Here is a 14333-nt window from a genome sequence, read left to right as displayed (position 1 = left end):
ACGAATAAAATACTTTGAATCAAGAAAGTGCATTGATTAGATGGAGCCGGGATTTGATGCCATTGGCTTTGCTGGTCGTCAAATTTTCATAAATGACCTGCGCGTTGTAGACGGAAATCTCGAGCAGACACGAAAATACCTTTCAATACCAGAATCGCGACCGGAGCGTTGATGTGCCGGTGCTTTTCGTTTTATTGGCTAATACGGGAAAGAACATTTTCACCAGAAGTGCAGCCATTTACGGACATAAATTTGCTGTCATATCAATAGCGGAGATCTTGTAGCTCGCTGAACAACATCATGGCAGTATTGGTGTATTAGTATGAAAAGCAAAAATATTCAATATGCGTAATCTTCAACAGAAAATACATTGCTAAAACCCGCGCATGTTATTTCGTGAAATATTTTTACTTCCAGTTCGAAGAATCTTCTGTGCGACTAATTTTTGATTATAAGTATTCCAATAGATGGGCAATGGGCATACCCAACACATGTCAGGAGAAAAGATCTGCAAATGAATTTGATGTCTCGGAGAGGCGTTGATTTAGGTCACGGGCGCTGGTTTATCTCATGCGCGCACATTCACGCGAACGTCGTGGCGAATTGTATTTTACGCAAAACGTTTTTATGTATTCAACCTGCATTTTGAACAGGTTATTCGATAGTATAATATGTTATTTATGGCTCGACGTATGCGTAATGATAATAGCTATCCATCTGGAATAGTTGTAATTGTCTACGACCAGAACAACCCAGGAAATTTGGGATTAAGTAAAGCGTGTTCGTGAAAATACACTCAGGGCTCATTAATGAGTCTGCCGGATATAATGGGTTAAAACAAAACCCGTTGAATAAGTAGTCTAAGTGGGCATTGGGCAAAGTTACTTTAGTACTCCTAAAAAGTAGAGATACTTCATTATCGACTGCCTTTTGACAAAATTACCTCCGCCAATTGGCCTTGGAGCTGTTTCCGCATGACGTCTCTCTCCTTTTCGTGCTGTTCTCTCGCCTGCTGCATCCTGCTCGCGTGAGTCTCTGACATGTTCTCCGCTTCCAGAGACAACGCTTCTTCCCTGCGTTTCATCGCGCTGATTTCGCGGCTGTTAGCTTCCGCGGCAGCCTGAGAAGACAGTGATGTTTTTTCATACCAACAAAGAGACCCTTGGAGATATAGACCTTCACTTTTGAATTGATTGAATACATTTATGTTGATATAAACCCGAATATTTACGGCTGACACTAGCCAGGCGTAATCGTCTGGAACTAGTAGACAATTGAAAAGTACGATTGTTGATAAACAATGTTCTTTTCAATACTCTACTAGCTGCTTAAGATTACTACTGAAGTCTGTCAGTAGAGAATATTCGGATTTATCTCAATATGAATATACTATTACATTGAATACTAGTAAGTACTAATTGCTGCTCAAGTAATGCCGTTAATTTGAACTAAATTTCAAGCGGAAGTAGTGATATCCAAAATACGTCAAAACCACTTCAAGAAGAATTAGAAAACTGCCTGAAATATACTGAAACAAGTATGTTCAACAAGTAGATTTGGTCGAGGGTTCACATACTTTTTCAGTCGGGAAATATAACCACTGAGTACGCAGTGCAAGAAGACAAAACCTACTTGAGTACTACAAAAAAGCTGAAGTAATCTGCTACTCGGACGGCCAAGACCGACATTTCATTGGAATTTCTAAGCATAGTAAAGCAACCACACTGTTGGGATTTCGTCTATTGGTACTGGTACTTGAAAATGTGACAAGAAACTGCTAAAAGTGAGGAAAATGAGTACATTATAAATGCAAACCATTGTAAAAAGTGGGTTTAACAAGACTTTGACTGGAAACTGAGCAGTAGGGTTGTTCAGAATTGACCGACTTTCAAAAAGTCTAGGTTTTCAGTCCGTTTCCCATGCCTTATACCTTAAAAACAAATTCTGGCTATTTTTTTTGTAATTCATCCCCTGCATCCGTGTGCATTTTTCCGTTTTTTCATGCACCAAAATAATTCTTAGGAATTAGGGGATATCCCCATTGTGAGTGACGAGACAGGAATCGCATATGTTCTCATTGACGTGACGCGTATGTTCTAGCGTTGATGACGCGCTGGACACGGCAGTGAAATGGGGATCATTGATTAGTCAGGCGTTTTGCTGCTTTGTTGTTGAATGAAGAACTGTGTTAACGATTGAGGTGCAGCGTGCAGGACTCATCAGGCGGCTTTTTGACTCATGGTGTAAGCGAGTCTAGCGCAGGATTAGTGATCATAGTATTGTAGCAGTATTCCATTATTCGATCTAATGGACCTGATACTCTTTCCTGTCTACTGGGATAGAAAACAAAGCTTGTAAATGTATTTTCCAGTGACTGTGGAAAACAGCCAATCGCTTGCTCTGAACTTGATGTTATTTCCGAAGATAGCAATATCCTGGTGGGAGTATTTCCAATTTAGGAATAATTATCTTCCAGAATCAATAACTGCATCTATTCCCGCTATTCTTGCGCAAGTTGTGCAGTATGTGTTTGACCCAAGAGAACTGAAATGTTTCCAACTATTCTTTGTTGATTGACTGAGTTGATGTATATTTATTTTTCTAGGATTAGCTTTAGTGTGCAATGTCTGGAAAAAAAGAAAGCTGGCATCTACTGCAATGGTATCCTACCAAAGAAATCTACAAGAGAACGATCGCAGACACATCATCTGAGGAAGCCATTATGGTAGCCTATTGAAGCTGCCTACTCTAAGGCAAGTTCTGCAGCAGTGTGTGCCACACGTGACGGCATTCATCTGCGAAATATGAACCAGGCGCAGTAGATGAAGTAAAAGGTTTTTGGTTACTGGCTAGCATAAAGACCATCAAGAAAGTCAATTGTCAACTATTTCAATAGTATCAAAGAAAACTAGAAGATCACGTTCGCAGACACAACATTTCCTAGTTGGGCCATCCGAGGAAACATTACGGGATCGAAGCTGCCTACTCTTATGAAAGTTGTGCAGTATGTGTTACACCTAAAAGAGCATTCATATGCGAAAAATGAACCAGTTAAGTTACGCATCCAGGGCGTAGGAGATGAAGTAATAGGTTTTTGGTTCCTGGCTACCACAAAGACCATCACACAAGTCAATGCCATTGAAATATTATAGACAGTATGAAAACAGAAAACAAATGGCTGTCACTAAAGGAATCTGCAGGACAGCAACGTGTATCAAGAAAACAAAGCGACTTTGAAGCCAAGCTGAGTAAGCTATGGGCATAGGATGGACAATTGAAGCAAGTACACTTCTTTTCGGCGATAATAAACAAGAATACATAACATTTTATCAGGATCAAAGGGGTCCGTGATTAGCAACGATTGGTGGCAAAGATACAGTGTTGAAAGTGAAAACCATGCAACAAAAGAGACGGACCATGAGTGCGAGAGAGTGCACCAGCATCAAGTAGTAAAAGCGAATTTACAGAGAGCTCATCTATATATTCGCAGGTAGCTGACATTCCCACAGCAGTGATTTCGAAGTGGCGCAGTCGACATCTGATCATTCCTTTAAATTTGTGACTCTAAAAGCGCCTGTAAATCTATTCAACGACAAAGACCTATGCGAGGTTTTTGATCGCTTGAAAGTCAGCGATAATGCTACCACCATGATAACTGCAGCACTGATTAAAGCTTGCGATGGTGACCCTAATGACTCTCATCTTTCGAGATCTGGAACCTATCGACGACGCATTGCGAATCGTTTTAAAAGTTCTGAGTCAATTTTTGAAAAAATAGCAAACGATCCACCACTGTGATGGAAAGCTCACTAGGAGTCGTTCAGGACAGCAATTTGAGGCCTTGGCAGTGCTGGCATCGTCTACGTATTCCAACACATTTGTGAAGGGCAAACTTCTTGGCATTCGAACTCTGGAGAGTGCTACAGGAAAAGCACAGGCTGATCCGTCATTTGAACCGCTGGAACTTTATCATTTAACAAAAAATGTCAGAACTCTTGTGCTTGACACAACATCCTCAAACAATGGAAAAAACGTAGGTGCGGTTCTGTTACTTGAAGAATTGATAAACAGGTAAGTTTTCTACAGTGCTTGTCACCATCATATTCATCAACTAGTCATCCGGGAGGTCTGGAAGTGAAGTGTGTGTTTGGATCGGCGACCACAGGCCCTGAAAATACAGATTTTAATACCTTCCAATAACTGGAAAGATATTGATCAATTACGAAGGTCTAAAACACTTCAGTTTGATGAAGGCAGCTGGTTGGCGATGAAAGCTGAAGAGGCAGAGCAAGAAATAATTCCACTGATTAAGCCATATAATGGAAAGCAGAAACCAGTCTTGATAAGAGATGACTACAGAGAATGTGTAACAGGCGCCTTGGCAATTTTAGATGACCATTATGTTGATGCAAATGATTGCAGCAAATGCCAATCCTTGAACAATTTTGCAGAGGTATAGCTCTGAGTCTAATCTATGACCCTGTCTCTGAGTCAATGAGTATGGTTGCTTTCATTGGGCCGGAATGATGGTTTCTATTCGATACTATACATGTCGAACTTGATTGGTTGGGTCTTTCAGTTTCGGAATGGCATACTAATCCGCATTTTGTGACTGCTCAAAATTTGTGAGTAGTGTTGAAGTAGCAGAGTGTTTGGTAAAATTGAATACCGACTTTTGATGCTTTCAAAACAGATGACAAAGAACAGCGCGCGAGCCTCTTACAAGCCGTGGAAGATCATGGGAACGGACATGCCGATTTCTCTAAAGCAACCATTTAATCCACCTGATTTAAGTAGTATTTGCCAAGTCAATCTATTTCTTTGCCTTATTGTTTCGTTTCCTTTGAACAATGTGACGTTTTATAAAGTGGCTGTGAGTGAATGATACATTTCCAGTTGTATACTTGCACATGGTGATCCCGCAAATTGATGAAAAATCTCGGGTAGGGTTGAGGAGTGTAGGATATGTGATCCAACTAAATGACTATCAGTCTTACGCAGTTTTGAGTAGTTCTAAGGGAGTGTGGGACATGAAAATCGTGTCCTGAACAGACAATACTTTCTATAGTGAGGTTATGTAGCACTCCAAACCGCAATAGCTGCATAAACCCAGCTTAAATATGACGTTTACTAGCCTAGTCTGAATGGCGACACTCAAATTTTAGGGGAATCCCCTATTTTTAGCGGATATTCTTCCAGCTCAACATGCACACGGATGCAAGGGGCGAATTACTAAAAAAAGTAGCTAGAATATGTTTTTATGGTATAAGGCATGGGAATCGGACTGAAAACCCCGACTTTTCGAAAGTCGGTCAATTCTGAACAACCCTACTGAGCAGTGAGCAGTTAACACAGTGACTTGGACTCGACTCACAATTCCATGACTCGAGTCAAAACTATAAAAGTGAGATTGACTTGTGATTTCGAGCCTTGTGACTTGGTTTTGGCTCAAATCAGTTTTCCCCTACACGCAGGAACGCAAATTTCAACATCAAACGCACCTGCAATTTTTTCACTTCCTCCTTCAAAGCCGTATTCGCCATGAGCACTTCGTCCAGCGAGCACGCCAGGGTCTCGTTCTCCTGCCTCGTCTTTTCGAGCGCCTCCAGCACCGGCGTGAGCCTGGCTTGCTCGTTGGTGTTGGTCTCGTCCAGGTGAGAGCGGAGTCTCGTGATTTCGCTTTGCATCGTCTGGATTTGCTTCAGGTGATCCTCTCTGGTGGTAGAATTAGGTCATCAATTTCTACTCAAATACATGTACAAGTTAAATATATAAAAAGTAAGTATTCCAGGCATAATTTGGCCGGAGTGACTGAAAACTGTTAAGTAGAAGTAAAAATAATGTAAATTCCTGACTGACTGAGTACTAATGCTAGATTTAAGTTAGAGTCCCGTTCATGATAGCCATACAAATTCTATTAGGAAGGACTAAGTTTCAACATTTGTAATCACTAGGGCGAGTTTTTGTTGCAGCCAAATACGTGGAAAGATGCACTTATTTTTCACAAAAGTTGCATTTAATTTTCACAAATGTTGCACTAAAAAGTTGCATTTATGGCCAAGTTCCTGGAAATTATAAGGGTACGAATCCAACAAAAAAAGTTCACCCAGTGAAAATAGAATTTTCGGCGGTCTAGCCTGAATGTACGTCGAATCAGAAAGGACCCTAAATTTTAACGACAGAGAAACAATCGAGCACTCGATGTACATACAGTGCCAAATAGTTCCAGAAAAATGTAAGTTGCATGAAAAATCGAAAAACTTCCAAATAGTTACATGAAAAATCGAAAAAGTTTCACGAGAAAATGGAGAAAAGCTGCAAAAAGTTGCAATACAAGATTCCCTCAAACAGCTTAAAACACCATACTACATAACATATGAGTATTTAGGAAGATGTAAAAGCAGTTGCAAAAACTTGCACTAATCACACAGGAGGCCATGGAAACCAAAGTGTAAAACACGTTTTAAGAAATGCCTTACTTTTCTTGACGCAGAGTCGACAATTCCGAGTCTTTGCGACCGAGCTGCGTCTGCAACGAATCCAACGTCTCCTGCAGGTCGTTGTGTCTTATCATCACGTTCTCCAGAGTGCCGGCCATTTTAGCGTTGTCCGACTGGCATTCCGCCAGACTTTTCTTCAACATATGAACGCGGTTGCTTTCGTTTTCCTGAAAACGCGCAAAAAGTCACAGACTCTATCACGGACGCAACTTTTCGTTGACTTGACTCGACTCGAGTCACTTTCTTAAACATGGAAGTTTGATTGAACATGACTCAACTTGAGTCATTTTGTGTATTGACTCAATTCTTGCACATCAATCGGCCGATTCATCCGACTCAGGACACATTATACATGGTTTGATATAAAACTGGTCTATCAGTAAAGATACTTGAAAAATAGACCCGGAAACGGTCTTTTATCTATTTGAATAACCGTGTTAAGAGTGAGAAAAATTAGTATATTATGAATGTCAGTCATTCAATATCACCCAAGAGTTTGAAAAAGTGAGTGGAATCTGACTTTAACACTTTAACCCTTTGCTGCCTGCCTTGACACTCGGACAACCGAGACATGCATTACGTTGTAGCTCCGTCGGATTTGACTCGCTGGTGAATTGAAAATGACTCGACTCGAGTCAAAATAATGACAGTAAGTTGTGACTTGCGGCTCGAAACTTTGTGACTCGGTTTCAACCCAGCTACCTATTCACGAAAAACGAGAAAGTAATCACCGTATACACTATACATACAGTGACCGAGTGGATACAAGATCCCAATCTTACTTTTACTAGGTCCATCTGTCTCTCTATTTCTTCTTTTTCTCTCACCACTTCGTCGCGGGCTTGTAAAGCCAGTGCGAATTCGGATTCTTTGCGTTTCATAGCCACGGTGACCTGCAAAAATACCGATGCAGTGAATCCACTATACATATTCGCAGAGGTTGTCGATAACGAAGTGCTTGTACTCTTTTAGAGCAGTAGATATAGGCGCTGAGTAGGTATAACCGCTGAGCATTCAATATAGTGAAGCATTTATAATTGTGAGTTACTCAAAATAATGAGTTGGAGTTAATCTCGGGGGTAGGGTTAGGTGTAAGATTAGGGTTAGCTTGGGATGTTTTGAATGACCCACTCACTATTTCGAATGCCTCGTTATTATGACTGTTTTCAGAGAGGGATACAGACCTTCAATATACTATTGAATATTATATTCATATTATTTCTAGACGAACATACTAGCTGTTCTGAAATCGCTGACTAGGTATTTTGCACGCATGCCGTATCGAAGAGCTGCACGCATGCCGTATCGAAGAGCTTCTTGGAGGTGTAGAGGTTCAATATACAATTGAATAGTATATATTGATATTGAAATAAGCCCGATTATTTTCGACTGACACTAGTCAGGGGTAATCGTCAGCGACTAGTAGAGAATTGAAAAGAACATCGTATATTTACGAACGTATCACAAAATATGACGTCACCGTTGAATGTTCTCTTATCGGAAATGTCATGCTGCTGACGGCATATTTTGTGATACGAATGTTGATGTACGGTGTTCTTTCCAATTCTCCACTAGTTGCTGACGATTACCCCTGACGAGTGTCAGCGGAAAATATCCGGGTTCATTTCAATATGAATATACTTTCGAATCACGTATAGTAAGACACTTGTAAATTGTTAAACGGTTACCATACAACCAAAGCTGCTATCGCCTTGAATACATAAATATGTATATTATCGAAGACAAACCATCATAACTATCACACAGCAAGAAGGCAATTTACCTGCTTCAAGTCGGCTTCCATGCGTTGACGTTCCACTTTTGCGGTCGCCAATTCCGACGCGACCTTGGCGTACCTCTGCTCCAATATCTGATTGGTGCTTCGTACTTGCAGCAATTGCGACTGCGTGGACGCGAGACACTGCAATTCTTCCTCGAGACGTTCTACCCGCGTCTGAATACGGATGTGAAAACACATTTTCGCAAAGCCAAGTGACGTCATATCTTGTGATACGATTGTTGATACGGCTACGCACCTGGAGCTTTCCTTTCTCGTAGGCCAACCTGCTTTTGGCTTCATTCGTGCTGGTGACGGAATCTTGCATTCTCTTGTAGGCGGCCTCCTGCTGCTGCACAGCGGACGATCTCTCCATCAATCTTCCATTTTCTTCTTCCACGATTTTCTTCGCCTCCAGCACGCCGTCAAGTTCCAGCTTAGGGAGAATTTTGCATGATTAAAGATTGCAAGCATCTGCACAGCCAGAATACGCATCACATATTTTCCACGTAATGGCTAAAAAATAATGGGACCAAGACGGAGGTCGCGTCGAGAAATAGCAACTGCAAAGAAGCATTAGACTAATTACACTGAAATATTGGTAATCTCAATCTAATCTGGTTTGCGTGAAGTGTTTTTATGATCTCATTTTAATTCTAATCTAATTCCCGGTTTTCCTGAAAGTGCTACAGGATAACTGTGTTGTGCGAAACCAGCCAAGCTTGCTGTAGAGACATTTGCCATCCTCATGCTAATGAGGATGAACTCTAATATGGAATCTCATTAAATTCTCAAGTCTTTGCAAATTCAGTACCGGTAATTCTAATTCTAATCTAATTTGAAAAACCTGTTTAGCTATAATTTTAATTCCATTCAAATTTAGAAAAACCCTCTAATTGCTCCACTCTGCTAAGAAGCGATGACCAGTGATCTGGATGCCACAGAGATACACAGCAATGGAGTGCAATGGTACATGGCAGACCCAATACGGTGGCTTTCTGAAGAGAGTGATGGCTGCCAAATTATTATTCACGCATCTATCTTCAATTCGAGTCCACATCATATTGACAGCAGACATGGGGTGATTACTTCATGAATGTAATCGATTGCGATTACGATTACTTCAGAATCACGCGATTACGATTACGATTACAGCAAAATCAGGAAGTAGTCGATTACGATTACGATTACATTGGAAAAGTAATCACGATTACTCACGATTACATTTGTTTTGCTTCTTAGGACTGTAATCTTAAATGATATATTGGAAGACAATACACAAGGATTGCGATGAAAAGGCTTAATGAGATATCAACTCTCTTCATACACCATGCGTCATTTGCTTATTACGTCATAATATACCAATTGCCCAACTTTATTGGGATGATTCATCGCACCCAACAATTTGCATTATTGCCAGGTCTTTACCTGCCGCACCCCAAATTCCTTAATAGGGTGGGGAGCGTGCTCGAGGGGGACTCAAAAGTATTTCGTAAATCAACATAAATTATTTAGTATTTTCGAGAATTCAATTAATTCTTGAAAATGTTCTTCGAGCTTCGCGATTCAAATGTCTCTAGTACAGGGGTCACCAACGCGGACCAAATGAGTCGCCCGCGGTCGCTGTAGCAAATATTCAAATGAAAGATTTGAAAGTTGAAGCTGGTTTCATATGAGCAGCAGTTCGCCCACGCGGCGGCTCAACGGCAATCTATAGTTAATATTCCCGAGTCTCGACATGGAGATTGGCGCTTCGGCGCGCACTGCAGCAACGCAACTGAGCCCGGAGGAGCTGGTGTGAGTCCCGGCGAGTGAGCGTTTTATGTTCTTGGTAAGGGGCGGAAACCCGGCCCAGTGCTCTGATTGTCTTACTCTAAGTCAGTGGTTCTTAACCTCGCCTCCAGCGCCCCCCAAGGGGCGCTGGCGATTTTGAAGGGGGCGGAATCGCCCAGGGGGCGGTATGGGGGGCGCTGGGCTCATGGGGGCGGTATGGGGGGCGCTGGAGAAAAATGGCTTTGCAGTAGATGATGTGGTGGTGGGACATATCCTTAATGAGTATTCAGAGCAAATTAACACCGAAAACTTCGTTATATATAGCCTACAAAAGACATAGGTTTAATTGTCCATGGGCGCCTAAATGACTGGCACCGAATGTTCCTGTCTTGGCAATCTGAACCTCAGAAGACGAATTCCATCTGGCAGGGAAAAATTATATGCCAGTGAAGAAATACCAATTTTAAATCGTGTGCGTCTTTTAGTTTAGTACGATTGGGCGACAGGGATATCTAAAACTAGATATTCCTGTTGGGCGATATCCCTGTTGGGCGATTCTATATTTCTTGATATAGCAGACAGGAGGTCACGAAATAACATCATGCAACGAAGTCATACCAACGGGTTCGCCCGCCCGAATATGTTTAATTATTAGTTACGGGCCCTACAGTTTCCAAGACACCTCACAATGTTCGCTCTACGTTTTGACGAGTCTGCGCACACTCAACAACTCACTGCGCATACCCTTGGACAACAGTGCGTAACGACTAAAAAAAGGTCATAACTTCCGATTTGTTGTGCGCAACGCACATTTTCTGTGCGCAGAGACCGTATCAGCACTGCGCACGTGCGCAGCTTAGAGGGAACATTGCACCTCACTCAGCTCTACCGGTAAATCTGGTGACGTGAGCAGAGATGACAAGAAATTGATAGCAATATATATGCAATTCCCGATCTTACTGACCGATTTTATCATGAATTATCGAAAGTTTTCGCGCTTCGCACTGGCTCGCTAAACAGTACAGCTGATTTCGTGGCAAAAGCGAACAACGTGATGGGGGGCGGTCCGTTTATCACCCTATGGGAGCCCAAGACCCAAGTTTTTTTCGGGAGGCCTGACGAAGTGCCGTTTCGTTCTTGCCAACGGGTGTACGTCCGAAGATGTATAATTATTATTGAGGGGTCCTACCTGTTCAATCACACATCACTCAGCTCTACCAGTAAATCTGTTTACGTGAGCAGAGAGAGGATAAAAATTGATATCAATATACATTAAATTCCCGATCATATTGACCAATTCAATCATTAATGATTGAAATTTTTCGAGCTTCGCGCGTCTAGGCGAGAATAACTGGCTCAGTAAACGGACACCCAATGTAGATGACTAGTATCAGCAAATAGCGGATAGCCGAAGGGGGGTCTGGGGGCGAAGCCACCCGGAAGCTTGGTATATCACCCGATGGGGGGGGGGGGGGGCCAAGACCAACGATGACGAAGTGCTGTTACGGCCCTGGTAATGAATTAATTGTACCTACGGACACGCCCGAATATGTTTAATTATTAATTACGTGCCCTTTATTTTCCCATACAACAGCTCACTCAGCGCTACCGGTAAATCTGATGACGTGGGCTGAGAGGATAAAAAGTTTATAGCGACTTATATATGTAATTACCACCTAATCATTCATGCATTATAGAAAATTTTGGTACCTAGGGCGACCAGGCCACACAAACTTTGCTGACCATCGAAATCACGCTACGGGGTTCATGGGGGCGAAGCCCTCAGAAGTTCGGTTTATCACGCTATGGGTGCTCAAGGCAATCGTTTTTAGGGGGGTTGACGAAGTGCTGTTACGGCCCTCCTCCCTCTTACTCATTGTCTTTATTACATTCCTTACAATATGAGGTTGGGGGGCGCTGGAGCACGATAATTTTTGAAAGGGGGCGCTGGAGGAAAAAAGGTTAAGAACCACTGCTCTAAGTGAAGAAATCCAACTGAGCACGAATAAACGGCGGGAGTAAGTGGTAACCCGTCGGTCGTCGCAATAATCAGTACACACTACACAAGAAGTAGCTTTTTGTTTCAAAACGGTTGGTGACCCCTGCTCCACTAGATAGCTGGGTTTGAAATGCATACCTCTACCTCTAAAAAAAACATGCATAGGCTATTTTATGGGAACAGGCATTTCGGAGCCGGTCATTACCGCGCCACGATCCCACAACACACCAAAAGACATATGCAGTTTCAGCCAACACGCAACTCCACGGGATGTGATACCAAAGAAATACCTTGGCCGAAACTTGAGGTATTCGTCCATTGTCAATAGCCGCGTTGGGTGGGCGTGACTAATAATAGTCCTGTCCTTCCAATCTGAGCCCACAATGCAAATGCCACCCGGCGCATCCACATAGGAATAAAGCCATGACAATTTGCGTGTGCGTCTCACGAAAGATATTCTTTTAGTCTGCTATGTTTGGGCGAGTACAATATCTGTTGATTAATCAACAGACCAGATGCTATAATTATGAATTACGTGCCCCAGCTCTACAGGTAAATCTGACACTCGGGGCTGAGAGAGGTTAAAAATGAATAGTAATCAAATTCAATGACCAATATTATTGACGAAATTCAGTTTTGAAAATTGACCAACGGTTGGACTGGGGGACGAATTGCTGTTGGTTCTGACTCTAGCTACAACCCAAGCTAACATGTCAGGCTATATAAGCGGATGGTTATGGCGGCAGGTCCAAATGCTGAGTAAAGAACTGTGAAATAACGATAGGCGCCCGTTTCAAGTAGTTATATGAGAATAAAATATAGTGGACATAAAAATTCTGCCTTCAACTTAATACAGATACTGCGAGCTGCTGTTACGAGAAACGGCTAAGCACGGCTCGGTTATGATATATATCAGCACTAGCAGCTGTTTATTTGTAATGCTTCGTTGTGGAAACTCGAATGTTTTATTCGACGAGTACAAAACTCCGAATTTTTGTCAGGTGTACGTGCGTAGAGCGTACGTAGGCCTACTGCTCGCCAAGCTAAGCCAAACGTTGAAACTGCGCTTAACCGGGCACAACCAAACATCAATACATAAACCAATGATGATGAAGTTACTATTTGAAACTATAGGCAGAGTGGTGATCAATATCCTGCTGCGAGGTAGGGGCTTCCGTAGTGTATTGATAACCTGATATACACCACGGGGGCGTTCTCACAATCACACTACAATGTCCATCGCATGTCTGCTTACTATGTGTGGAGTGGATACTTCTTACGCAATGACGAGCCGAGCTAATACTTCTGACGTAACAATGAGTAGTAGCGTTTGAAAATCAGACGTTTGTGCTATCGCTAACGTGGTACATTATCTCATTCTTGTTCACGAATATTCAGTTTATGTCATAGTCCTTGTACAAACAAAAAGTAATCGTTCTTTCACAAAGAAATCGATTAGATATGGGAAGTAGTCGATTACGATTACTTCGGATTCTTTTCGAATGTAATCGATTGCGATTACGATTGCTTCAAAATGCTGTAATCGTCGTAATCGATTACGATTACTAATCGCGATTACCCCATGTCTGATTGACAGCGCCTTCAAGTTGGAACAAATGTCACCACACATGTCTTCAAGTCCAGGGAAACATCACGCCAAACGAAAGTGAATTCAACTCACTGAACATGGGTATTCCTTCAAGCATTACACACCAATGGTATGTTTGTGCGTGGACAAAGAGCGTGTTAGACTATGTGGTAAAATTGGTATTTACCTGGAGATCGCACAATTGCTGGTTCAAAAGCTCGTTGTCGTGTTTGAGAGCGGCTAGATTCTTTGCCGTTTCCTTGTGGGCGGACTCGTTCGTTTTCAACGCCTCATCTCTCTCTTTGGACGTAGTACGCAGTTTCTGAGGAATCAAGCGATCGACTAGAGAGAGGTGATTTCTCCGAGTGGTGAAATGATACGCTCAATGCTATTTACCACTGTGGAAGCCCAACATACATAACATGCATTGCAAAGCTAGAAATTGTCTTAATGCGATGTACAATCGGGTTAGTATTCAGGGTTGTAACGACTCAAGTCATGACTCGACTCAAGTCACGATTTTGCGATGACTCGACTCGAGAAATTTTTTTTAAACGCGCGGTGGTGTGAGTGACTCGAGACTACGACAAAGCATAGTAAAGTGGCCGCATGATTGGTGTTTCGTCTATCAGTCCTGATACTTGCAAAATAGGGCCAGAAATTGCTGGGGCTGCTAAAAATTACGATATTATGAAT

The 14333-nt window shown here is 42.2% G+C and overlaps 1 protein-coding gene across 1 annotated transcript in view; it reads right to left on the bottom strand.

The window, feature by feature from the left end:
• The window catches only part of LOC145437538 (coiled-coil domain-containing protein 150-like), a 41695-nt gene that overhangs the window by 9696 nt on the left and 17666 nt on the right, over positions 1-14333 (bottom strand). The window contains exons 11-17 of the mRNA XM_080314802.1: positions 13825-13959; positions 8537-8713; positions 8284-8454; positions 7283-7393; positions 6480-6667; positions 5502-5715; positions 944-1120 (exon numbers count right to left, since the gene is read on the bottom strand). Coding sequence (XP_080170928.1) covers positions 944-1120; positions 5502-5715; positions 6480-6667; positions 7283-7393; positions 8284-8454; positions 8537-8713; positions 13825-13959 — 1173 coding nt within the window. The remainder of the gene's footprint in view (positions 1-943; positions 1121-5501; positions 5716-6479; positions 6668-7282; positions 7394-8283; positions 8455-8536; positions 8714-13824; positions 13960-14333) is intronic.

Source organism: Botryllus schlosseri, chromosome 4, assembly GCF_051294905.1.
Source record: "Botryllus schlosseri isolate E-star chromosome 4, Bs_hap1, whole genome shotgun sequence".
In the NCBI taxonomy this organism is placed as follows: domain Eukaryota; kingdom Metazoa; phylum Chordata; class Ascidiacea; order Stolidobranchia; family Styelidae; genus Botryllus; species Botryllus schlosseri.
The sequence above is the reverse complement of the archived record's forward strand: the minus strand, read 5'-3'. Positions and strand labels throughout refer to the sequence as shown.